General features: G+C 41.0%; 1 protein-coding gene across 3 annotated transcripts in view; it reads left to right on the top strand.

Moving 5' to 3' along the window:
* Dip2 (disco-interacting protein 2) overlaps nucleotides 1-27,756 on the top strand; it is a 101,910-nt gene that overhangs the window by 66,627 nt on the left and 7,527 nt on the right. For 2 of the 3 annotated variants that reach the window (XM_076825067.1, XM_076825084.1), the window contains 9 exons: nucleotides 6,315-6,452; nucleotides 16,926-17,120; nucleotides 19,577-20,069; nucleotides 21,429-21,765; nucleotides 22,543-23,356; nucleotides 23,451-23,881; nucleotides 24,768-24,999; nucleotides 26,467-26,597; nucleotides 26,980-27,366. In XM_076825067.1, coding sequence (XP_076681182.1) covers nucleotides 6,315-6,452; nucleotides 16,926-17,120; nucleotides 19,577-20,069; nucleotides 21,429-21,765; nucleotides 22,543-23,356; nucleotides 23,451-23,881; nucleotides 24,768-24,999; nucleotides 26,467-26,597; nucleotides 26,980-27,366 — 3,158 coding nt within the window. The remainder of the gene's footprint in view (nucleotides 1-6,314; nucleotides 6,453-16,925; nucleotides 17,121-19,576; nucleotides 20,070-21,428; nucleotides 21,766-22,542; nucleotides 23,357-23,450; nucleotides 23,882-24,767; nucleotides 25,000-26,466; nucleotides 26,598-26,979; nucleotides 27,367-27,756) is intronic. The other variant, XM_076825075.1, reaches the window with a different exon arrangement.

The raw sequence follows: 27,756 nt of genomic DNA, 5'->3' as shown, positions 1-27,756 counted from the left end.
ATCGATCGAAGAAACGATTCGTTTAATTCCTTCCGTTTTTACAGTGTTCACCGCATTATGTGATTAAGTTAGCCTATTTCCCCGAACATTTCGATCCCACCGCTTCCTCCACGAGCGTAGAAATCGATCCGCCGTGGAGGATCGGCGGATGGAATCGTAGCTTAAGCCATCATCGTTTCACGTTTCACGATTCATCCACAATTAATCTCACTAATCCGTAATCCGTCAGTCTCACCAGTAGTGATCAGTTAGTGCCATTCGACCTCTTCGTGCTCCGCGCAAATTCTATGCTTCCTTCGAGCTCGCACCTCGCGAAATTCAAGCGACCCAAGATATTTTTAAAATTCATTCTTGCCTTGCAAAGTCTCCTGATTCCCTCTAGCTTATATCAGCAAACAAAAATAAAAGAGACAACTCGAATTCGCCTGTTTCATATTTACCGATTTCTCTAGAAATATAGAATAAAATTAGCCTCTGAAAATATATCAATTCGAATACATTGAACTGAATTGAAGAAGCTCTGAAATCGGTAAAGTACTTGTATGTTAATTTGATAGATAATCGAAGGATAGTGCTCAAGGAATGTTGCGGAAGATGCGCCGACCTCGAAGAGGTCGACACGTTTCTCCATGGATGTAGACCGCTTGCTTGTTATCCCTCGTGCGCACCGTTTCGAGCAGAGGCGCTTTTACACCTTTAGATGCCTTTGTAATTCGACTTACGATTACACGGGACCGGTTGTTCCACCTTCGGGTGACTCGAGATCGCATTCTCGCGACTCGACTACGATCCAGTCGACACAGTCACGGATCTGCCCGCAACGCCTCGATTTTTCCGCGTCCTCCACTAACCCGATCGTGACCGACCCGGCGATCGGGATTTCAATAAATTCCCTTCCACTCCCCTCGCGGAAACAGACGGGGATCACCGGGACTCGTGATAACGTTCCGCGGATGGCTTACGGAGATATTTCTTACCTTTCCTTTTGGTGTCTTTCTTTGGTTTCGATTTTTGAATTTCTTCATGATTTCGTGGATTTAAGTCTTTAACGTGCCTCCAATTAATCAGGGGCGTCTAGGCGTCGGGATGCACCGCGGAAAGAAGGCAATCGTCAAGCAGGTACATTTTAGCGCCGAGGGAGACTCTCGAGGTGTTCGATGTTGATGTGTTTCTGCTTGAATATGCGTTAAAGGGGGTGGCACATTGCAAGAAAAGCAGCGATCTATTTAACAATTTTTTTCTTTTAAATAATGAACTTAATAAAAAATCTGATTAATGTCAGTTATTATACATCTCTTGAAAATTAAAAAAAGGTTTTTCTTTTCAGTGTATAACAAATGCTACTAGTCAGATTTTCTATTGAGTTCATTATTTAAAAGAAGAAAATTGATAAACAAACTATGATTTCAGAGTATTCTACTCAAAACGTGCTTTTTCTTAGACAATTTTTGGGATTTTCTTTATTAAGCATCCACACACCTTTTTCCATCAAAATTTGCTTCATATATTTATTCACGTTCCAGTAATGTTTACAAATTTTATTAGAGAGGAATAATTAAAATTTTGTGGCAATGCAAACGTTTGAACGCATTCGTTAAAAAAATTCTTCAATGATCCCGGCTATTCTGCACATCTGAAATATAAAAACCAAAATGAGACTTAATTAGGATGAGTTTGGCTATAACCGACACCAGATTGAAGGAAAAAAATCCACAATTAAAATAATTGCGGCAGTTTCACGTTTGACTATCGATATTTTCATATTTTTCGTGCCTCGCGCGAACTAAAAAAATGCAGAAAAAACATGATTTTGATTCATTCTTTTTAAAAGTCATTTTGCTTTTTTTCTCTATAATAAAATTTATAAACGTTACTGAAATATGGATAAATATATGTACCACATTTTGTCATAAAATATTGCATAGATGCTTTATAAAAAAATAGCAACTATTAAACAAGAAAAAGCGGGGTATTTTACTCACAAAAATTGCGTAAGAAAGTAACCCCTTGAACACGAGAATCTAAAAGCAAGTACTTTCTATATTCGTTCAATCTCAATTTTAAGGGTGAAAACAACCCCTTAGATTTCCCAAAATTTGGTATTTTCCGAATCCAGTATTCTGCCACTATAAACGCCAGATATCCAACAAATTACATTTATTTCACTCCTCCAACTTGAGATTCTCCAAGAATAAAAAAACACGTCTCAGATTCTGTGCCTCACGCATGCCAAGAAAAAAAAAATCTTCGGCGGACACCTCTATAGTGCCCCTTGTGTTAGTTCCTTGTAACGTGATTAGACACTTTTACAAAATTAAAAAAAAAAAGAGACAGGGGAAAGCTCGTTACGCGTTTTATTGATTCATCTCTATAGAATTCTCATTGCTGTGGTCTAAATTGCCAGGGTAACTGCTTAGCCCGTGGGTAGTTCACTATATTAAAAGTTCTCTGCCGTGTTGATGGTTGAACCAACTTAGAAAGTGAAACACAGAGATTTCCTTATTCGAGTCTCAGCCTTGACCTCTTTCTTACCGTACAGGGAGCCTCGTACGTTTTTATACCTCAATGAACACGTTCTAAAGTTTTCTTTCGAGTATTCTACTAGGGACTTATAGAATCGACATGGAAGTCGCTTTTGGCGTGCCAAAATAAATTTCGAAGGAATCAAACAAAGAGGGATCCATTCAGCAGTTTCCCATTTACAACTGATTTGTTTATTAAAATATTCGAGACTGCATGCTGTGGCGCACCCAGAGAGGGGAAAAGCCACCCCCAAAGCAGGGCTTTCTAAAAAGAAAGGAAAACTGGACTTAATTCTTTGATTGAATTTTTATAATCACCCAAAGAATTTAATTATATCTGCAAATATTTTCAAGATTATAATCCTGAGTGCGCCACTGCTCACGTGACTATGGCGAAGCTTTCAGTGATTAGCACCGCGTTGCAAGGGAAATAAAACTAAGTAGAATCGAATCTCGAATGAATAATATACTCGGTTCGCTAGGCTGCAAGCTATTAATATTTGAGAGCGCGCGAGACTCGACAGCCACTTCGCGTAATAGGCGTTCAACGACGGAGGACTGATAGCAGCTGTCGAAAATGGAAGAGGCGTTAATTGGTGGACGATAAAATTGCGAGACGCGTCGGCACGGTGTCGCGTTACAATTTCAAGCAGCTTCGACGAGCTGGTAGAGTTGGAATTACGTTGAAGTCAATCGGATCGCGACGTCACAGCCCACCTCCTCCTCTTTCGAACCTCCCCGCGCCACTGCAGGGCTGCGAACAATCGATAAAAGTGAAATCGTCGCAGCTTCCGAAGGTGGAACGACCGTTCAGGCCGCGCCTAAAGAAACGACTCCATTCGATTCATTGCAGCCAGTTACGCACGGCTCGCAAGTAAAGCGGGACGCTCCGCGCCATTGTGGCAAAAGAATTCGAGTTGGATGGACCCCGAAGTGTTGTCGACCTAATCGAATTTAGGATGAGCTGGATTCGACTTTGTCGATAGAGTTGACAGATTTGAAGCTAATTAAAGGCTTCTGACAAAATGCCATTAAATTGGGGTAAATGCTAGGGGTGCGAGGGGAAGCAAGGGAAAGATTGAAGGATTAGTTAATGTAATAGGTCTCTAGAGGGAGGTTAAAGTGTCAACTTCAAGAGACCTTGACTTACAAGGGAGGATCTCGAACCTGAAAATTCAAAAAATTCTGAAGCTTTGTGAATATGTAGGGAATTTCCTCCTGATTACAACGCAATTTTTGGTTGCTACCCAAATTCACTCTAAGCGGGTGGAATTAACCCCTGAAAATTCGGCTACTTTTCGATTTTATTTTGTAACTCGCAATCTGTAAGAGATAGAAGAAAAGTTTCAAGACAAAAGTTACTTCTTTTAGTTAGATCTATCATTTGGTAAACAAATTATTTTACAGTTCTTGAGTTGTAACAGAAAATCGGAAAATAACTGGATTTTCAGGGGTCAATTACACCCCCTTAGAGTGAATTTGGGCGGCAAAAAAAAATTGCGTTGTAATCAGGGGGGAATTCCCTACATATTCATGAAGTTTCAGAATTTTTTGAATTTCCGCGTTCGGGATGTTCCCTTGTTAGAAGACTTATATAAACACTGAGTGTCCTACGTCGACAGAGGTCCATCCATCTTCTGTTGTTTGGATACAAAATTGCTACACGAGGCAAGAAAAATTAGGGTAATATAGTGGGTGGAAGAAATATAGTGAGGTGATATAAAAGTATTAGAAAGTGAAGAAGGTATGTTCCAAAATAGAGGGTGTTCTCTTGATTCCCAGGAATACAATTTAAATACATAGCGTTTGGTCGCTAGTTTATAGTTTGAGGGTTTGGTTATGATTTGTAGACAGCCATTTTGCTTCCCCTGTGACCCTGTGACGAGTGACAAAGAGAACATATTTGCCACCTTAACAGGGTTCCTCAAACACCACTGCAAACTGTACAGGTAACCGCAGCAGTAGTGGTCCCTCTAACCACGCATGCGCAAGCAGAAGTTTCCTAAACTCCTCCCCCTTGGTCCCAGTACTGGAAGCTCGACAGCCAAGAACATTCCAGTCTGTCCTCTATTTCCCCCTCCCAAAAAAAAAATCGCCACTGCTGAGTTTACCTACAGTAGTGGTCAAAAGAAGGGTAACAACAATATAGTCCCAGTAGATAGAATTCTATCTTAAAATTTATATAATATTTAAATCAGAATTAACTCAAAACCTAGTATTAACACTGTCTCCGTCACGTCTGTATAATTTCACAATTCTGATCTACTTTCCATGAGCCTAACGAATCAATTTCATTTCACAATCATCATCACCAACGATTTATCTTCGGTTTTGATGGTTCACGAAGTTCAGCGAATAGTTGAGAAATTTTAGAAAGATTCACCTCCAAAAGCTGCGGTCATCTAGGTCAGGCCTTCCCAAGTAGGGGAAATGCACTCCTAAAACAGATGTTTCGGTTTTTCCTCCACCGGGGCGCCTTCAGCTAAGGTGGGACGACTCCGACAACCCTCTCTCCGAGGAGACAGTAACGTCGCTGGGAAGCGTGTTGGGCGCTTAAGGGCGAAAGTACCAAATTTGTCAAATTTTTATAGGAAATTTCATAATGACTTAAAAATAGTAGGAAAAATTAAAATTTAAACTAGTTAAAGTTTAAACTAGTTTAAATTTAAAATTAAAATTTAAACTAGTTTAAATTTAAAATTAAAATTTAAACTAGTTAAATTTTAAACTAGTTTAAATTTAAAATTAAAATTTAAACTAGTTAAATTTTTAACTAGTTTAAATTTAAAATTAAAATTTAAACTAGTTTAAATTTTAATTTAACAATGTATGTAATACATTTTTTGTAATTCTTTTTACGTGATTTTGAAAGGCTAGTTTAAATTTTAATTTAACAATGTATGTAATACATTTTTTGTAATTCTTTTTACGTGATTTTGAAATGCTAGTTTAAATTTTAATTTAACAACGTATGTAATACATTTTTTGTAATTCTTTTTACGTCATTTTGAAATGCTAGTTTAAATTTTAATTTAACAACGTATGTAATACATATTTTGTAATTCTTTCTACGTCATTTTGAAATTTGAGTCTAAATTTTATTTTTCCCTACTATTTTTAAGTCATTATGAAATTTCCTATAAAAATTTGACACATTTGGTACTTTCGCCCTAAAGCGCCCAACATGCTTCCCAGCGACGTTACTGTCTCCTCGGAGAGAGGTTTGCAGGAGACGTCCCACCTTAGCTGAAGGCACACCGGTGGAGGGAGAACCGAAACATCTGTTTTAGGAATGCATTTCCCCTACTTAGGAAGGCCTGATCTAGGTCTTAACTTAACCCCTTAAGATCCACCTCCGTAATATTACATTCGACAGGAAAAAAAACGAACGCTTTTCCCTTTTAAAACAGTGTTCCTCCCAGTTTGTAAACAATTATATCATAAAATAGAGGCATAAAAAAATTGTAATTTTTAAACATTTTCTAAAATCTAGCGCGTGTAAGGGGTTGAGTCAGTTGCGCAGCATGTGAACATATGAATTTCAAACTTCTCTTAACCACTACTGTATCTACTCGCCGCTTCGGGTGTTCCTCGAGTGGGCCACCGTATTTGATCCACCCACTATATACCAGCCGCGGTACGAAGGCTTTGCCAGCGCGTATCGTTTCTCGGGGTGTCGGTGGTAGAAGGAGCAGCGTGTCTGGGTAGAAGGAAAGAGTAGCGCCCTGTTCCGTTCCCCGTAGAGCTGTTTTCTTTGTCTATGTGGCGTTGTTGTTGTTGTGTTGCATGCAGGAGGCCGGCTAGTACCTGGCGGGATCGCCAGTCCCCCGGGATCTGGCGGCTCGACCGGAAACACCGGGAACTCGAACTCGGCGGCTGCGAGACGCGGCAATCGCAGACTCACGCGCAATGAGAGCCGCTATCATTCCGGTGAGTACATCACAGCTGGACGATTCAGACGGTCCAAAGCGACGAAAAGGAGCGCGTTAACGGGTCCTTAACCCTCGGACGACGCCGCGCCGGTCCCTCGCTTCTTCTACGAGCATTGCCGTTTATTTATTCAAAGCGCGGCCAAGAGCAGACACGGCCGTCCCCGGCAAACCGGCTTCCTACCGCTTACTACCTCGCAGGATGCTTCGATATTGGTGGTACGAGCCGGGCGAAGGGCTGACTCGTCGCCGACACGCGAGTGGCAGCGGCTGCAGTACCCTTTTCGAGAATGGGGCTCCGCTGTTTCAGGGAAATTACTAGATGTAGTTTTATTTCCTTGATCCGAAGCTTTGGCTAGAACTGAAGATTTGAAAATCTGGAATCCGATTTCTGGAGGGTAGCGGATTCCTAGACTTTCTGAAATTTAGTTTATTCCCTAAAGTGGGGGTGATCAAATTTAATAATTTAATTGGTGTAGTTTTATTTCCTTGGTCTGAAGCTTTGACTAGAACTGAAGATTTGAAAATCTGGAATCCGATTTCTGGAGGGTAGCGGATTCCTAGACTTTCTGAAATTTAGTTTATTCCCTAAAGTGGGGGTGATCAAATTTAATAATTTAATTGGTGTAGTTTTATTTCCTTGGTCTGAAGCTTTGACTAGAACTGAAGATTTGAAAATCTGGAATCCGATTTCTGGAGGGTAGCGGACTCCTAGACTTTCTTAAATTTAGTTTATTCCCTAAAGTGGGGGTGGTCAAATTTAGTAATTTAATTGATGTAGTTTAATTTCCTTGATTTGAAGCTTTGACTAGAACTGAAGATTTGAAAATCTGGAATCCGATTTGTAGAGGGTAGCGGATTCCTAGACTTTCTAAAATTTAGTTTATTCCCTAAAGTGGGGGTGATCAAATTTAATAATTTAATTGGTGTAGTTTTATTTCCTTGATCCGAAGTTTTGACTAGAACTGAAAATTTGAAAATCTGGAATCCGATTTCTGGAGGGTAGCGGATTCCTAGACTTTCTAAAATTTAGTTTATTTCCTAAAGTGGGGGTGGTCAAATTTAGTAATTTAATTGATGTAGTTTAATTTCCTTGATTTAAAGCTTTGACTAGAACTGAAGATTTGAAAATCTGGAATTCGATTTCTGGAGGGTAGAGGATTCCTAGACTTTCCAAAATTTAGTTTATTCCCTAAAGAGGGGGTGGTCAAATTTAGTTATTTAATTGATGAAAAGATTAATATAATATAAAATGTACTGTAATTGTAAGCATGGGTTAAAAATTAATAATAAAATTAAAAATTTGAAAATCTGGAATCCGATTTCTGGAGGGTAGCGGATTCCTAGACTTTCCAAAATTTAGTTTATTCCCTAAAGTGGGGGTGGTCAAATTTAGTAATTTAATTGCTGTACAACTATTTCCTTATTTTAAAAGTACACATATTCAGTAACTCGCAGTAATTTTGTTACAGAAAAATATAAAAAAAATGAAGAAATCAGAGCAATTCCCCCGGAAGTTATTTCTTTAAAGGCGTTGCTTCGCGGGCACGATTTCTCCGAGTCGGATGACTCGAAATAAAAAAATCAAGCAGATTCTATTAATATGTATATGAGTGTATCCTATTCGTGAACGAAGGATTTTTTTAAATAAAATCTCTCTTTAATTAACGAAGAACGAACAATTTAGAAATCGAAAAATCATTTTCTCTATAATAAATTTTTTGAGAATCTTCTTCTTCTTATTTTTTAATATTTTCTTGTAGAAAAATTACTGAGAGTCGCTGGGTACACGTATCTTTAAAATACGAAATTACTTGTCAGAAAAAACACCTTAAATTTTTCAAAAAAAAAGTCATGCTCTTTTTGAGCTGGCAACTGGCCACGACCCTTTAACGAGATTTGAAACGTTAATATTCCTCCGCCACTGCAGAATCTCATCGACAAATCATTATTCTAAGTACACTGTCAACTCGTTTGTCAGCAACGACACTAGTACCACCAATACTACTGAACCATCCTGTACAGTTTTCCGTTTGGGTGATTAGGTACGCTAAATATTTCAGTCGTGAAACGAACCGTTTCCCACCAGTTTGGAGCGCGGGCTTCGGCTTCTTTCCGTCGATGCTTTTCGTTCCCTTACAGCAGCCCAAATCGAAAGGCAGAACAGTCGCAGCAAGGAAACACGTCCTTAGACGACGGGACGGCCGACAAGTGCGCGACGTTTCCTCCTTTCTTTTTCAAGTGGCCCGTGTAAATCGAGCCTCGTCGAGCAACCCCTTCGCGGCATACAAATTTAATGGAAGAATTAGCAACGAGGCCGTCGCCGGTGTCCAAGGGTTAATCCAGCAACCGTAGAAACTGTACGCGACGGATTCTCGATCAATAGGACGCCGCGGTGCCATTTCCTAGAACCCTATAGCCTCGCCTCCCTAATCTAGCCGCCACAAAACAATTCCCATGTCGATTAGGATCGATATAAAATTGGTAACACTTTGAGTGGCGCAAGGTTTTGAGAAATGGTGCCTCGAGTCGAGGCTCTTTTCTGAGGAATCGTTATTGCCGAGAAAGTTTTGCTTAACCATTTGCGCTGATTTTCGCGCCACGCTTGATAGAAATCCTGGTGCACGCGTTGCGACATGTCTAGGGAAGCCTGAAGTAATATCTTAGGCTTGTGGAAAGTATCTGTATCAAATTTATCACAAAGGTAACTGCGCAGATTTAAAATTTAGGTGGCTATTAGGGGGAATACTATTTTATGGGGTAAAGACGTAGGAAAAATTTGGGATTTTTTTTTTAAGAAACTAGCGATTCGATTCGTCTGAAATTTGGAACATATTTTTATGCATCTTTGAAGAAGTTACGGTTTTTTTCTTATTATTTTTTAATAATAAATATGGGAGTTACGCATAATCGAACGTCGCGCCCTGCAAAGTTCGTCGTCCGCTGGTGTGCATATTTATCTTCCAGGTAATTTGAAACGGAAAAGCGAAACGGTGTTATATTTTATATATATGTAGCTTCAATTTGGTGAACCAAAGACCGATAAGTTATATAATTTTTGTTACATAAGAAAATTAGAGACGCTTGATGGCAAAAATTAATGTCAGATTTGAAAACTCACTGTATAAATATTTTTTTTATTGTGGTTCATCCTATATTTGTTATTCAAAATTAGTAAAAAAAAAACTTTAACGTCTTCAAAGATGCATAAAGGCATGGTCGCAATTTCAGATGAATCGAATCGCAAGTTTCGTTTAAAAAAAATCCCAAATTCCGCTGTTTTTAGCCCCAAAAAATAGGACTCAGAACAGAAACACAGAACTTCTACGTTCAGCTGATATAACTGATATGCCTAAATCACAAAGATTTTTACACCAGAATGTTTACGAAGTGAAATTAAAATGTCGCTAGTAATTTATGTGTGAGCTTTAATGTGCTCTATTGCCTCAGAATTTTTGGGCATACAGAGTGAATATTTTGCGTTTAAAAGCAACTGGAACGAAGTAGACAGAAATTAAATTGTAGCGCAAGTGGTTAACTCTGAAAAAATTTCGAGGACACTCGAACAATACTTGAAGAGTGCACGGGATGCAAGTGCCTCGGCGTGGAAACACGCTGACGCCACTCACAGTGTTAATACGAGAACTCCAGCAGTTTGAATCGCATCTTATCGACGATGTTGATCGAGAGTACGTCGCCCGTTAATTAAACGCTAGTAAAAGGTACCACGGTGGCCATTTACTGGAGCTTGAAAATCATAATTGCTTTCTGGCAAGGAAACGTTGTCAAATCGAGAATTCTAATTTTAATAAAACTTCGCGTGAATGTAAAGCATAGTCGATACTTTTTCTACGGAAATTCACACTCAGGGAGTGAAGTCATCCCTTAAAGTTATCGCGTTTCTTCCGTTTAGTTTTTTTATTATAACTTTGTAACGATGAGATAGAGGAAAATTTGTTATTACAATTATTAATACGGGTCTTTATTGTAATAATACAAAAATAAGAATAAGAAGTGAAAAAGAAAAATATAAAGAGGAAGAATTAGTTCAAAGGCAAGGTTCAGTCGTAAGACAATTTTGCAAACTTACTTTTCATGGTTAAAACTAAGACTCAACTTACTTAGGCCCAAAATTAATACATTAAACTTGCAAATATAGTTATGTTATTATATTATTAATATTAGTATTATTATTAGTATTGTATTAAAAAAACAAAGGGCTGATTTCACCCCCTCGGACTAAATTTCTGGAGAATATAAAAATTGCTTCTGCAAACTTTAAAATGCTCCACATTCACGCGAAGTTTCATATAAGTCAGAATTGTCGGGACGGTAAGGTTTCCTTGCGAGTAATCGCGCGGCATTAAGCTCGCTTATCCCGATCCACGGAAACATGCTTTACGAGTGCGAGGAATGTGCTTTCGGCGCGAGCGCTTTCTGCTCTGATAAAGCATTTCCTGCCTCCCGAGCTCGCGGCACCGTGCACTCGCGCCTCGAACGAGTCCGTCGAGCCGATATGCAACGAGACCGGTGCATCTTCCTTGGGAACTGTACACCAACTGCTTGCAATTGCACGAATCCATCGAGACTCCTTTTATTGCCCGTAAACGGTTCTGCCAGAAAAGTCTGTTTCCTAATTCGTGTCGCCCCTAATCGTTCGATACGTGCACTATAGTATCTTCCTATAAAAACCTGCCCTGAGCAAAGAAAGAGATTTTTTCGGTTCAGTGTTATACGGGATGGTCGGTTTCTTTTGAACACCCAATGTAGCTTTGTTCGATTTTTCTGAATTCCTGGATATGCAAGATTCTAATACTAGTAGAAATATGATGTGAGTAAATTGTTAACTTTCTTTCGATCGTCACTGTACTTTTATAAACACTTTTGATCGTTTTCTTGCAAGTTCCTTTATTTAAGAGGGAAGTGTATTCATAATTCGATGCAAACCGGTATCTTGAACCTCGCACACTACCCTTGCAAGATTAATATTTAGATGTGTTTAATAATTAATAATTGAAGAATCCTCCTTGTAGAGAAGTCCTGATGGAAAACACTATTAGTGCAAAAATCAAATTGTATACCAGAGATGAGATATTTTTAGTGAAATAAATATTTCGTATAAAGATTAAATGTTAAAATAAATTATTCGTTATGTTTCGAAAAAAGGTTTTTTTATTCATCGAGCGTTTCAACTTCAGCGTTGAATACATTTTTTAACTTCAACTTTGACTTTAAAGAAGTTAAAGTTAAAGAAAGTTAAAGAAGCTAAAGTTGAAGAAACTAAAGTTGAAGAAGCTCAGGTTGAAGAAGTTAAACTTGAAGAAGTTAAAGTTGAAGAAGCTAAAGTTGAAGAAACTACAGTTGAAGAAGCTCAGGATGAAGAAGTTAAAGTTAAAGAAGTTAAAGTTAAAGAAGTTAAAGTTACAGAAGTTAAAGTTGAAGAAGTTAAAGTTAAAGAAGTTAAAGCTACAGAAGTTAAAGTTACAGAAGTTAAAGTTAAAGAAGTTAAAGTTAAAGATGTTAAGGTTAAAGAAGTTAAAGTTAAAGCAGTTAAACTTGAAGAAGTTAAAGTTAAAGTAGCTAAAGTCGAAGAAATTAAAGTTGAAGAAGCTCAGGTTGAAGAAGTTAAAGTCTAAGAAGTTGAAGATGTTGAAATCGAAGAAGTTGAATTCGAAGAAGTTGAATTCGAAGAAGTTGAATTCGAAGAAGTTGAATTCGAAGAAGTTGAAGTCGAAGAAGTTGAAGTTAAAGAATTTAAGGTTAAAGTTAAAGCTGAATTTTTTTTACGCAAAAGTTGAAACGTTCGTCAAATAAAAGGATTAACATTTTTCGTCAACTAATCCAAAGCTAAAGTACCTTTAATATGAACCGTTATTTAAACAATTTGGTATTCATTTAATGCCCAACTCGATTTTATACCATAGTATTACCATTACAACATTTTCCCATAAAAAAAGCAGCAAAATATTTCATTCAGCACTTACAGTGTTTCCCACAAGGACTCTTCAAACATTAAAATCCAATTCAATAATTAGATCTACCCCCAAAGTTCAGAAGCAACCCCCATACCATTAAAAAAACTCGCACCATTCTACAAATATTTTGCACTTGACCAGCGTTTGTATGGGTCGAGATAAACGAACCACCCGGTATAAAGGCGCGAATAGATGATTTGCAAGCGACCGTGTCCGAAAATTCCTGCAGGAAGAGCTTTCGAGGGAAGTCGGGATCTAAGCGCGATGCTCGCTAGAACGGAACGAAAACCGAACGGTTCTCCGTGCATAAAAGTCCGCGCATAGAAACTTCATTTATCTAGAGGCAGGGGAGGGCAATCTCGCACCTGGTGCACCGTTACCAGGCCGAAGAGGACGAGCGCGGTTCGTCGATGATAAAACGCGCTGCACGTCCGAGGAACGTCCGCGCGCGGTTGCACGCAGATACGCTCTCGCGTGGGTCCTGAGAAAATGCGCGAGTCCGGGGCACAGACAAGGTACAGACTGGGCCCGACATCTTTCGCGAGATTCTATCGCACGAACCGAGCAACCGATTTCGTGAAGAAAACGACGGCTTCGCTGCGCCATTTGCGTTTGAGAACTGTGACCCTTAGGCCCATTTCACGCGAGACACTTTTTTGAATATTAATAAATGTGTTTTGTCTGCCTGTAGCTTTGAACGGGGGACGGTTTTGATAACGTAATCCTCGTTCGCCAGTGCTGGGTATTTTCAGACCCAAGCGTGACGTTACCCACAGTGGCAGATTTGAAAAAAAAAGGCCCCGGCGGCAAACGTTCTGGGACACCCTGTATACGTAACAGAATTGCAAATAAATTTACGCGCGTGTAGTATGAAAATTATGGAAAACAAAAAATAATATAGTGCTTGGAAAAAATGGTAATATTTTTTTTGGAATATGGGTCCGTCGTCGGATGCCTTTTGAGCAGGGGCCCAGGCGGCAGTTGCTCAGCGGTGGCCCGCTGAATCTGCCACTGTTTACCGAGTGTAATGAAAGTGGGGGAAATTTCGGAATTCGAAAAATTACTGCGTTACTGGTCTGAGAAAAAGAAGGTCGGTTTCGGGCCCGTATAGTACGGGTCGAAATTGACCTAGGTATCGACTTCTGTGTGGTCGAAGAAATGTCTCGCGTGAAGGGGCCTTTATGTTACAGAGAATTGTACTGAAGTTGATAACGTTAACGGAAAGCTTGAACCCTAGTAAAAAAGATGAGAAAACTTGTACGCATTCCTTAAGGGTACTCTCCCATCAAATCACTCCAAAAATAGGTCATTTTTAGGATTTTATTTAAAAAAAAAAGTCAACGTCGTATGGTCAAAAAACCTTTTGCGCTGTATTTTGACATCTTTAAACATAATAAAAAGAAATTTTTGAAATTTTATCTAATATTGCTGACTGTTGGTGATTGCAACTGTTTGGGTGATACAAACAAAGTTCCGCATCTGCGAGATTGATAACTCCTCGTGGAATTCTCTGAAATCAACAAACCAGAAAATTCTTTAAAGTTCATAAGATGGAATGGCATTGTTCATGGAAGCATCTAAGATCATAGCAAAATATTGTAATCTCATGTCTTGGCAGACGTTTGAACCGCAAACTTCGGAAGATCGGCTACTTTTACGCCCGAAAATGTTTATTATTTATAAAAGAAAAAGATGAACGAAAAGTTATGATTGTAGATAATTCCATGGAGAATTTAGGAATGAACAAAACCCGCAAGAATTTTTTAAATCCATCGATAATTCTCGTTTGTAGGACTTCCGTAAGTCCGTAAGTTTTAAGGGTGTATACCCGTTTGAAGCCTCGGAGAATGTGTACATTTTGTGGATTTTTTTACAAGTCAACGGCTTGATGAAAATTTCCCGTTTTTTTACTATCTTTACATAGTATTATGAACTACTTAAAAAAAAAGTTTCAGTTAAAAAACTATTGTTTTTCCGAAGTTATGCATACATATCCGAAAGTCTCTCGATTTTAGACGGCTAAACGGTGGGCCTGAAAACAGCTGTACGTCGCGTCTGAAATCAAAAACAATGAAATCTTCTTATAAAGCATGTCAACAGCTATCGTCCAACGGGGCCGATTTTGAAAATTTTGAAAAATAAAAAAATGGTGAGAGCTCAAAGGTAAAGTTACATTTTTCTAAGAGAAAAGGCCACCTTTTTTCTTCATAAATAACAAACGGGGAATCGGAATAAAAAAAGCCCTCGTTGAACGATGTGGAATCTTATTACGATCCTGCATGCAAAATTGGAAGTGAATTGGTTGAACGTAGCGCGAGTTTTTAGGCCCACCGTTTAGCCGACTAAAATCGAGAGCCATTCGAAATACAATAGTTTTTTAACTGAAACTTTTTTTTTAAGTAGCTCATAACACTATGTAAAGATAGTAAAAAAAAAACGAGGAATATTCATCAAGCCGTTGACTTGTAAAAAAATGCACAAAATGTACACATTTTCCGAGTGTTCAAACGGGTGAACCCCCTTAAGAGAACGTGTTTTAAGGGAACAAGCAGCCTATAGACAGCAGTATTAGTTAAAACACGCCAAAATATATTTTTATTATCTTCAACGACGTGCAAAAACAGCGTAAAAAAAAATTTAACCCTATCACATTTACATTTTTTAAAATAAAATTCTAAAAATTACCTATTTTGAGGGGTGATTCGGTGGAAAAGTACCCTTAAATGCTAAACGGCAAGCAGAAGCAGTAAAGATACGATTTTATTACTTCTTCTTTTTCCAAATATAAAGAACCATTGGCTTGCTTTGTTCAGTTCCAATTCCTAGCATCCATGGTATTAAATTCTGAATTGAGAACGTCGAGTGTTTCGCGAAAATTTAAGAAGCTCGCAAGCCACCTAATCGTCTCGCAAATATTTACATGGAACGTTAGGTCCATTCTACGCCTCGCCTGTGCCAAGGTGGCCGATATCCGCTCGATGCCCCTTTTACCACCGAATCGTGCCAAAATTCTGCAGGCGATCCTCCGCAAAACTTCAATTTCGTAATCTCCCTCTTCATCGTAATTACATTCTATTTCCTGCTCTTGACGTCGAGCCTCCCACTTTACAATTCAAACACTGAAATTAGATTACGAACATTCCTCTCTCTTCACGCGAGTAAGCGTACATCGTTTCAAACTCGTATTAAGATTTGAAAGATGTTCCGAAGAAGCTTGAAATTAACGCGGAAAATTCAAAAATCCCCTTAAGCCGGTATTCTACCGTGACATGCGATTTTTTTCACCTTTTTCAGGATTTTTTATAGACTTAACGATGGTTTTTTATTACGGACCAAGGGTAGCGAATTAGGTGCAATTGTATTCTTCTTCGCTAGAACTGTTTGCAAAACTTTAATCGCGTTTTTCTCAAAAAGGTGATTTATGAAATGCCACGATTTCTCAAATTCCACCTAACCGATTGGGCCCCTCTTGTGCACGCACCTTCAGCAGGTGTGTCGCTATCGTCCCTGGCAGAATTAGGCCAAAATATTCTTGCTTTCTAATTCCTTTTAATTTTATAGCCCGAAAAAGACGAGGAAAAATCGCGAAATTCGTCACTTAATGTTCAAATTACAGCCATTTTAAGAATTCTTCAGATTTCAATCCAGATCCGCTACCAACGATACTTACCCCCGAATAATTTAAGAATCTTTTTATTCCCTTTATTTCTAACGAACAGATCGACCAGAATCGTGGCAACAAATCGGTCAATTTCTTTCCAAGCGATCGTCTTTCATCAACCGTGGCGCCACCTTTACTTCACATTTTCAACCCCCAAAAAATCTTTACTCCTAGCTCAAGGTATAATAAATATACAATAAAAAAATCAGCGTAAAATTCTTTCATTAAGTCCGTAAAAAAAAATCCCGACTGAGGTTAAAAAAAATCGCACGTCACGGTAGATGCTTCTTACGATACTTTTTTCCGAAGTAGCCGCTTCGCTGGCATTTTCCCTCGGGGTTTCCTCGCGGGTGGAGAGGAAACAGTTTCCTCGAGGCAGCGTCGATCAGAGCGCAAACCGAATCGTAATAGAGAGGAGCGGATTCGGTCAGCGAGTCGCTGCATTTCCGGCGGCGTATATTTGTATCGTTATTACGACACCGCGGCAGCATCGGGACCACGGGTTTGCTACGAGCCGGGGGCGGGCCCGCGCGATTCCACGTGAGAGTGCACACGCGCGTGCACCGATGGAAATAAGATAGCTCGATACGCTGCTTCCCAAATTTATTCCGAATGAAATTCTTCCTGGAAGCATAGCGAGCCGCCTGGAGTTTCGCAATCCGAAAACGCAACGATTCCATCGGCGGCGAGAGTTCCGACTGCGCCGAGATAAATGAAGTGTCTAGGGCCCACCGAGTAGCGGCTCGACCGGCGGGCGGAGGTGTCCCCTCTAGCCGTAGGAGCTTCTCGCGCAGCCGAAGAGTAATGTAGTTTGATAACCGAAATCTGAAATGCACAGAGGTGCGCCAGGAGGCGGTGCAGCAAGCTTTGGCGGCGATGCAGGGTCGCCCGAAGCCGTCCCTGCCGATGCCATCGAAGAGAACCTCCGTGATGGCCAGGAGTCCGGAGCGGGACCGCCGTGACAGCGGGGAATCGAGTAGCGACGAGGACAGCGTGGTCACCGAGGAAAGCCCCGGTGCTGGTGGTCCAACGGGTATACCTTCGAATTCTTTCTATCTTTCCTAATCGCCACTTCGATGCTTCGTTACACAGCTGTCTTTCTATGTACCTTGTTTGGTCGTGCTGAAGCGAAGGGTGCACTGTGCCCGCGAGGTTTTCGTTGAACGTTATGTACTTGCTCATGGGGCAGTCTGGCTAGAGTGGAATAGTCGAGGGAGATCGTTTAGGGGCACAGTGATTGGCAGGCTTTCGCGGGGAATACTGTCTGAGGATCTGCTAAGAGAAGCTCCGTTTCAAGTACAGTGTTTTGCGATCATGGGGCATCGATACTTGCAGCAATCGCGCTGGGCGAGAGAGCACGCGATTCAAATGCTTTCGCTTTCCCTTTGAAGGTTCCTTTTTTCCGTAAATTGAGGGAGTGCATTGAAGAGTGGGGATCTGGTTGTATGTGAGTAAATACGTATCGACTGTAGCTGGATAATATTTTAGTCGTAATAGATGTACAGTGGCTCACAGGTGTAATTGTACACTCTTTAAATTCGCATAAGATTTTTTAAAATTGGTTCAGACGACTTGAGGTTTTTTAGAAGGTAGATGGATTAGTTTGCTAAGTGACGTGATTCGTCGTTTTGGAAAGAAATGCAATTGGCAGGAGTTGCAAAAAAATAGTAAAAGTCGTTTTTGCAACTTTTTTTTGTGAGCCTGTAATGAAAATTTAAAATAACCCGTTTGTGTATTGAAGTAAGTTGTACACGTGTCTAAAATTTCGTGCAAATCGGTTAACGTTGCTCTGAGCTGTAAACGCTTAAAGATCGCAGAATAAGGTCGAGAATCGCTGATTTCGGGAATTTCCGCGATTCTTTAAGCGTTTATAGCTCAGAGCAACGTTAACTGATTTTAATGAAATTTTAGACACGTGTACAACTTACTTCAATATACAAACGGGTTATTTTTTAATTTTCATTACAGGCTCACAAAAAAAAGTTGAAAAAAAAAACAACCTTTTCTATTTTTTTTTTTTTTGCTATTCCGACCAAGTGCATTTTTTCAAAACGACAAATCACGTCACTTAGCAAACTAATCCTTCTAGCTTCTAAAACAAAACTCAAGTCGTTTGGATTAATTTTAAAAAAGTTATGCTATTTTAAAGACGATTATGTACGATTATGGCTGCGAGCCACTGTACGTATGGATATTAGGGTGGCCCTTATTTATACGTTCGATTTTTTTTTGTATTTCTTTGTTCTCGTCCCCTAGAACATTTGATAAAAAAAATAGTCCCTGAAAAAGTTTATTGCAATCGGACAACTGAAAAGTGTGCCGACCAGGCCTTAAAGTTTAGAATTCATCAATGGTTTGAATTTGAAGAATTTCTCAAAAATGGTAAGCCCTATCGAAATTTTGTTCAAATAATATTTAAAAAGCGTTCAATTTTCTACAATTACTGTATATATAAGTTTTTCGTGCTTCCAACCATTTTTTAGATAATAGCGTTTGAATATAGAGAAGTCCAGAGCTCTCTATATTCAAACGCTATTATCTAAAAAATGGCTGGAAGCACGAAAAACGTATATATACAGTAATTGTAGAAAATTGAACGCTCTTTAAATATTATTTGAACAAAATTTCGATAGGGCTTACCATTTTTGAGAAATTCTTCGAATTCAAACCATTGAAGAATTCTAAACTTTAAGGCCTGGTCGGCTGCCTTTCCTGTTGTCCGATTGCAATAATATTTTTCAAGGACTATTTTTTTATCAAATGGAACCATATCAGGGGGTGAGAACAAAAGAAATCGCAGGTTGAAAATAGGGGTCACCCTAATGTATACTCTGTGTGGAATAATTGCGAATTTATTGAAGAACTCTAAGAAGTTTTACTTATTTAGTACTTTAAATTAAAAGCAGCGAGGAGTAGTATTCAATCTGTGTGTAAATATCACGTTTTCTGCAAATATAGTAAGTGCCTTAAATATGCCTCTACAGTACGGATCCTACTCTCCTCAAATTTTTAGTCCACATTGTAACCTCCCTCCTCGATTAACCTACTGTGGGATCAGGAACCCCCATAAGAGGGAGCCCGGAATAAGAGACATCGGAGGATCGGCTTTGGCGACATTGGTAAGGCGTCTGGCCAGTAGCCAGTCCCATCGCCCGAGGCACTCTTTTTTCGTGGCTCCTGAACATATAGGAATTAGGAAAGCTATTCCTACACTATCAAACAATCAAATAAAAGCTGTATGCAGCACCTAACAATCTACACAGCCCAGAAAGCTGCCTAGTATCGCTGCCTAACAAAGCTACTTGCAATGGTCCGCGCTACAGGAACCCGTGAGAAAGAGTTCTCCTTGAAAAGCACAGGTTGCAGCTAGAAGCTAGCCTCAGACAGTACCGATCGCCCAGCACCAGTCGCCGTCGCAATAAAACTATTATCATCCTCGACTGGTGGCAGAGTTATTGTTGCCATTTTGAGGGTTGGACGTAATTGCAGGCACAGGACTATCGGACACGAGCAGCACCGGTTCGGCGCGGGACACGCCTCCGCCACCGAGGCCACCGGCTAGGAGACCTCCTGGTGCGGACATCACCGACATCGCGGAATACACGCCCCATGCCTACTGCAACATCCAGCCGCCGGACGTGACGCACACCAGCAACACGCCGGCCGCCCAGCAGTCGACCAGGCGACCGGGTGCCGATCGGGTGAATCGCTACCACGTGGTCGAGGATCAGAACAACACCGGGACCACCGGCCGCTGGAAGGTCTCCGCGAAGATCCAGCAGCTGCTCAACACGCTGAAGCGACCGAAACGGCGACCCCTGCCCGAGTTCTACGAGGACGATGACATCGAGCTGGAGATCGCCGCCAATCCCAAGGACCCGAACGCTCCCAAACCCGAGGGCGGTTCCATGACCTCCGCGGTCGGTGAACCGCTATCGGTGCCCGCGGGTCTGCCCAGGTCGCTCGAGGCAGCTATACAGAGGTGAGCGCTGGTGGCTCGACTGGGAGCGAAATGTTACCAGAGAGGGGCAAAATTTTTATTTAAATAAAAATCTTGACTGACGAGTAAAGGTTACAAACATTATCCCTCATGTGTAGAATAAAGTTAATTTTTTTATTTGTCGGGCGCTTCAATATTGGCGGTGAATAAATTTGTCAACTTTAACTTTAATTGTGACTTTAAGTTAAAAAAGTTAAAGATAAGAAAGTTAAACTTAAAGAAGTTAAAGCCAAATAAGTTATAGTTAAAGAAGTTAAAGTTGAAGAAGTTAACGTTAAAGAAGTTAAAGTTGAAGAAGTTAAAGTTGAAGAAGTTAACGTTGAAGAAGTTAAAGCTAAAGAGGGCTAAAGTTAAAAAGGGTAAAGCTAAAGAAGTTGCAGCTAAAGAAGTTAAAACTAAAGAAGTTAAAACTGAAGAAACTGAAGTTGAAGAAACTAAAGTTGAAAAAGTTAAAGCTTAAGAGGGTTAAAGCTAAAGAGAGCTAAAGTTAAAGAGGGCTAAGGTTAAAGAGGGTAAAGTTGAAGGAGTTAAATTTGAAAGAGCTAAAGTTGAAGGAGCTAAAGTTGAAGAAGTTAAAGTTAAAGAAGTTAAAGTTGAAGAAGTTGAAGCTAAAGAAGTTGAAGGTAAAGACGGTAAGGCTGAAGAAGATAAAGTTGAAGAAACTAAAGTTGAAGAAGTTAAAGCTCAAGAGAGTTAAAGCTCAAGAGAGTTAAAGCTAAAGAGAGCTAAAGTTAAAGAGGGCTAAAGTTGAAGGAGTTAAAGTTGAAGGAGCTAAAGTTGAAGTAGTTAAGATTAAAGTTAAAGAAGTTAAAGTTGAAGAAGATTAAGCTAAAGAAGTTGAAGGTAAAGAGGGTAAGGCTGAAGAAGTTAAAGTTGAAGAAACTAAAGTTGAAGAAGTTAAAGCTCAAGAGGGTTAAAGCTAAAGAGGGTTAAAGTTAAAAAAAGGTAAAACTGAAGAAGTTAAAGTTAAAGAAGTTACAGCTGAATAAGTTAAAGTGGAAGAAAGTAAAGTTAAAGAAGTGAAAGTTAAAGTTGAAAAATTTATTCGACCCTGAAGTTGAAGCGCTCGACAAATAAAGAATTTAAGTTTTTTTCGACACTTGACGAATAATATTTTTAATTTTTACTCGTTATTCGCAATTGTCAACCTTAACTTTAACGTTAACTTTGTTCTACACCGAATAATTTTCGAGTAGTGAGAGTTCACAGCTGCGAACACAATTGTACTCTGGATTATTGAAAAAATCAATAATTGCTTATGTCTGTAAAGTAATGGTTCATTGTTTTGCGATTCACGGCCTCGTTATAAGGACCTATTTGATATCATTGATTCCTTTGTAGGTATGGTTCAGCGACGTACAAAGCGCCAGTGGCGACGGTCCTCGATCCAAACGGCAAGCTCTGCGTGACGCTGACCTACGGCAAGCTGCTGAGCCGTTCCCACAAGATAGCCTACACGCTGCTGAACAAGGCTCTAAGCCGTGGCGGCGATTGCTGTCTGAAGCCCGGCGATCGGATCGCCCTGGTTTATCCGAACAACGACCCGATCAGTTTCATGTGCGCCTTTTACGGCTGCCTCCAAGCTGGCATCGTGCCTGTACCGATCGAGGTCCCTTTGACTCGCCGGGACGCAGGCTCCCAGCAAATCGGCTTTCTCTTGGGCAGCTGCGGCATCCAGGTAAATCGTTAATTGCGAACCCCTTCTAACTGCGCCAAAGAAATTACAAATTTGAAGCAACTTGGATATTTAGAAACCTCTTAAGAGCGCATAGTACTTTGGCCCGAAAATTAAGCACTCTTTATAATTTTTTTTCTATATGGAAATGAAAAGCTAGGAACATTGAGTTTCTTGCAAATGAAAGATCACTGTTTAAAAGCATTAAAATAATTTCTATTAAAAAAAAAACATCTTCCTTCCCTCGCTGTAGTCGCTCAAAGTTGGTTCCTCACGGAGTGAGTAGAATTGCGATGGCATAAATTCCGCCTTCTGTGCTTATCTGAAACGTAAAAACAAATTAAGACTCTGCATTTAAAACCAAATGGCGAATTGCCAAATCTACAGTGTCAGTGTTGAATAATCGATACCTACAGTTTTACTTAAATATTAATATTAATGTTATAGAATATTTCCTCGCCCGAAATAGAAATAAAAACTTATCAACTCAACAACTACTACTTATCGCGTGAGAATATATATTTTTGAATTACTGCTCTCTCTTCAATGTTAATTCAAAGCAATAATCTTATAAGCAGTTCTTTCTAGTTCGCTCCAAGTTGGTAAAGATGGAGCTGCACCCCTCTTGCTCCAAGGTCCTCAATTCCATTGTATAAGTTCACAATATCGCTGGCAAGCGCCTGTTCCATACTGGCCAATGCGTTAGCTCCACCATCTGCTCTTGAACCGTTACTCCAGCCGGCTTAAAAGTAATTCCAAAACCATTGAACATATTCCCAGGTGGCATTAACCAGCGAAGCCTGCCTGAAAGGCCTGCCGAAGACGGCGGCCGGTGAAGTGGTGGCGTTTAAGGGTTGGCCGAAGCTGCACTGGTTCGTCACAGAGCACTTGGGCAAGACCCCTAAGGACTGGCTGCCACCCCCTAGGTTGACGGACGACACGCCCGCGTACATCGAGTACTCCACCGACAAGGACGGCTCTGTAATGGGCGTGACGGTGACTAGCTCAGCTATGCTGTCCCACTGCAGGGCCCTGACGCAGGCCTGCGGCTACACGGAGGGCGAGAACGCTGTCTGCGTGCTGGACTTCAAGCGGGAGGTGGGCCTGTGGCACAGCACCCTGACCAGCGTCCTGAACGGGATGCACGTGATCTTCATACCGTACGCGCTGATGAAAGTGAACCCCGCCAGCTGGATGCAGATGATCACGAAGCACCGGGCCAGCGTGGCCGTGGTGAAGTCGCGGGACCTTCACTGGGGCCTGCTGGCCACTAAGGACCACAAGGACATCTCTCTGTCCTCGCTGAGGCTGCTGCTGGTCGCCGACGGCGCCAATCCCTGGTCCCTATCCTCCTGCGACCAGTTCCTCTCGGTGTTTCAGTCCAAAGGCTTGAGACCGGACGCCGTCTGCCCTTGCGCGTCCTCCAGCGAGGCCCTCACCGTCTCCGTCAGGAGACCAGGTCGCGCTGGCGTAAACGCCACCGGCCGAGGCGTCCTTTCCATGTCTGGACTCAGCTACGGGGTTGTCAGAGTCGATCAGGAGAATTCCCTCACGTCCTTGACGCTTCAGGACTGCGGCCAAGTGATGCCTGGAAGTAAGTCCGGTGAATTTCTCACGCATAAGGAACCTGCGATTAGAAAGTGTTTTTAAAGGATAAATTGATAATTGATAACGCGTCTCCTCCACAGGCATCGTAGTCGTGATCAAGATGGAGGGTCAGCCGTTCATTTGCAAGACTGACGAAGTCGGCGAGATCTGCGTGCACAGCTCAGCCACCGGGAACCAGTACTGGGGGTTGCAGGGGCTGACGAATAATACGTTTAAAGTGTCCCCGCTGCAGCCCGACGCAAGCCCTCTCGGTGACGTGGAGTACACTCGTTCTGGGTTGTTGGGCTTCCTGGGACCTGGGGGGCTGGTGTTCGTCTGCGGATCGCGCGACGGCCTCATGACAGTTACTGGAAGGAAACACAACGCCGATGATATCATCGCTACCGTTCTCGCCGTGGAGCCCATGAAGTTCATCTATCGCGGCAGAATAGCTGTGTTCAGCGTCCGCGTCCTGAGGGATGAACGGATATGCGTCGTCGCGGAGCAAAGGCCCGATTGCAGCGAAGAGGAAGTGCGTCTTGAGATGTGGTATCTTTTATTAACCCTTTCGGTGTGGAGGTGTCGCAAACCTTGCTAATCTTTGCTAAACATTAGCGTACTGAAAACAGCTGTCACCGAATCCGAAGAGATTCTCTATTCAGATACTGAATTCCACCTTTAAGGGGTTAAGTCGTTTTTATGATTTTTTTTTCATATACAGAAACGCTATATTTAAAAATCAAGATATACACCTTGTTGTGTATAAATTGAACTGTATTCTGTTCAGAAAGAAATTTGATATTTTAAAAAATAGTGCCATAGCAGCTTCATAGTTACAGCATTCGTGGTACCGAAAATATTTCAGATATTAGTCGACTAATTTGAGTAAAGTTTTGCACGAATATTCTTAAGACTATAATTAACTACTTGTCGAGATGATTTTTCGATTAGCGTCTAGTGTTTACTTTTTATTAACAAAAGAATAGAAAAACTTAGGTCGAAAATCACATGCTTGATTCGAGTAGGTGCCATTTTTCAAAATTTAAATTCTTTCAAAATCGGCGAAGATAAGTACCAGAGATTATTGCCTTTAAGAATATCCGTGCAAAAATTTATTCAAATCGGTTAGCAATCTCTGCGATATTTTTGGTGCCGCAAATATGAAGACGCCTTGAGAGAAGGGGCTTCTCTTCTCTTCGAAGAGAATACAGCTTAATTTATACACAACAAGGTGTATATCTCAATTTTTAAATATGACATTTCTGTATACGAAAAACAAAATCCGAAAAATGGCCGTATTCTCCGACCCGTCGAGGGTATCTGACCCCTTAACCTTTCAGTTTCCATAGCGTGATCGTAACACCGAAAGGGTTAGACGACAGTTAACCTCGCCTCTTACGCACTCTGTATTTCCCCAGAGCTTCCAATGGATGTCTCGGGTCCTCCAAGCGGTGGACTCCATTCACGCTGTCGGGATATACTGTCTGGCGCTGGTTCCGCCAAACTACCTGCCCAAGACACCACTGGGCGGTATTCACTTGTCAGAAACGAAACGACGTTTTCTAGAGGGTACCCTACACCCGGCTAATGTTCTGCTTTGTCCGCACACTTGCGTTACCAATCTACCGAAACCACGCGAGGTCCATTCAGGTAAGCGGTTGCACATTCAGCTGCTGAGTACTAAGTGTCCCCGAGCCAGGTATGCTCGATTAAAAGTCACGGGGTTTCGATGATTTACATGAGTGTCAGCAAGTATAAGTTACCATCTTGTGGTAACACTTCATCGTTCTACCTACTACGCACTGTAATTATATAAGCGGGGGCCCAAGAAATCGATGAAGGATTGCCGATCGTGAGATAAACGATCCGAAGAAAGGAGAACGGTGCCGGGTAGATAATCGTTCGCGAATTTCTTGGGTCACTTCGCTAGGATGTTTATGAGAATGATTAATGAAAGAATGAATGAGCAGTTTTGTTGTAATACAATCTCGATCGCAGACCTCGGTCTGTTTGAAGATCCCCATTAACGCGGAGAAACGTAACATTTTGCGCTTTCTTACAGAAGTCGTTACAGTAGGCTTTAGTAACTTGGCACAGACATGCAGGGTACGAAAAGGATAATGATCGTGACCTTTGCTGATGAATCGATGGGAGATCCATTGACAGAGCCTGCCGCTCAAGAATCATCTTGACGTGCCTTTTCTTTTAAATGCGTGGGTTGGTCGGCGAGACCCGTGATCATTATCTTTCCCTCGCATCCTGTACACAGTACATAACCTCTTGCTACATATCATGTATCGTTAACCCACCTTACACTAAAGTACTCTTACTGCTTAGCATGCTATTCTATTATTTTCGCCGTTCTTTCTTTTGGCTGAGTACCGAACACCCTGTAGTGGTCCAATGGCTATAGAAAAATCGCACCTAGCGATGTGAGATTCTTCTCAACACCCTGTTCGCAAGCAATGGGGAAACTGACGCAAAGCTCAGCGCAGAGGGCGCCACTAGCGCATGTACCTTTGCTGTTGATTTCAAAATTAGAATGACAACAAAACTAGAGAATTTTTTATGCTACAGTTGATTTCTAATATCTTTTTTTTCCCCAGGTTTGACGTCTTTATAACCTAAAAGTTGCAAATGTATTTTTTATTTCTACGTACTTAATAATAGCTAATAATTTATATTAAAAATACATGCGCTTATTATAGAAATAGAAATGAAGAAGTAAACTAAGATAACTTAAATACACTTTGTAAAAAGTTGCAGTCAGCTTCCCCATTTAAAAAAAGAAGGAAGCAGCTTATGAACAGGCACGATTCACTTTCGTGCTTCGTTATTGTTTCTACCTCTACGAATGCTTTACGATCGATTTCACATCGCTAAGCACCGAATTCTTTTCTTTTTTCTTTTTTGTATCATTGAGTATGTACAGTCCATGGAATGCTCGGGAGCACGCCCATAAAAGGGCGCGCGCTGACCGCCTTCCAACAATAACGAACCAGTTCACGAACCTAGCTTTGATTATCCGGCCTCAGTCAGGGGAGAGTGTGTGAGCTACTCATTATTGGGTTGAGTGTTTGTGTTGGTTTACTAACAGAATGGTGCGGGGGCGTGTAGCGGGGGATTCTGTTGCAGACGTTGGTCCGGCCAGTGTCATGGTGGGCAACATAGTTCAGGGTAATAGATTGGCTTCGGCCCAAGGACGGGACATGGGCGTCTTGGACGAGGACAGTGATAACGCCAAAAAGGTTTGCGTCCACGAAATCCCCGCGGGAGAAAAGGGAATGATAAGAACTGTGAATTCACGATTCGTTACTGTGCTTCGCAGTGGTTGATACTTCCCATTCTAGTAAAGTGTTTAGCAATAGTTCCATTGCGAATTCTTTTAAATGGGACCCCACATTTTTAACGTCAACATGAATTCAATAACATTCCAAAGTATGGCCTTCAGGTGGCTTTGAATATAAAATGCTTTTGCTCATTAAAAGCAATAAAACACTACATATTATTATGTAGGGTGTCCCAGAGTTGTTAAGCTAAAACAAATGGTTCACAGGGGGTTTATCATTCTCCTTTTGAGGGCAATTTTATCGCAATTTTATGGCTCGTCATTCGTCTGGTGGATTTCAGTATCAGTTCATCTCGGAAATCCTCCGATGGCGCGCAGTCAGCACCTCCGACCACGTGATCTTCACGTCGTTGAACGCGAAGGGAGCGGTGGCGACGTCCCTCTCCTGCTCGCAGTTGCACAAGAAGGCCGAGCGAATTGGGAATCTGTTGCTGGACCGTGGACGAATCAATACAGGGGATCACGTGGCGTTGATATTCCCGCCCGGTACAGATTTGATATGCGCGTTTTACGGTTGCCTGTACGTCGGCGCTGTGCCGGTCACCATCAGGCCACCTCACCCCCAGAACCTACAAACCACATTGCCAACCGTTCGCATGATCGTGGACGTCAGTAAGTCCGTGCTCGTGCTCACGAATCAGAATATCCTGAAACTGCTGAAGACCAAGGTACATCCACGCGCCGTGCCTCTTGCGTGTTTAAACACTGTGCAGTTTTTGTCAGACGTTTAACGCATTAACTGCTCAACTTGAATTGTGCGTTACACATTCTTATTATCTGGACCAGTGCTCCGCAAATTTTCCTCGCCCTGGGCACACCTAAATCCTTCTCAGAATTCTGCGGTACGTCGCAAGTAGAAATACACAAAGCATAGAGAAGTCACGAAGTGTATTCATAGAAATTACATTTATGTATTTATGAAAAACTGTGTTCAAAGAAGAATTAAAAGGATAGAGCAGTGTTTGCCAACCTTTTCTGAGCCGCGAGGTAAATTTTAATAAAGTAAATTTAGATAAATTAAAAAATAGGTATTTCAGAATGTAACTCTAACTTAATAA

The sequence above is a fragment of the Andrena cerasifolii genome, chromosome 1 (genome assembly GCF_050908995.1).
Source record: "Andrena cerasifolii isolate SP2316 chromosome 1, iyAndCera1_principal, whole genome shotgun sequence".
NCBI lineage: Eukaryota > Metazoa > Arthropoda > Insecta > Hymenoptera > Andrenidae > Andrena > Andrena cerasifolii.
The sequence above is the reverse complement of the archived record's forward strand: the minus strand, read 5'-3'. Positions and strand labels throughout refer to the sequence as shown.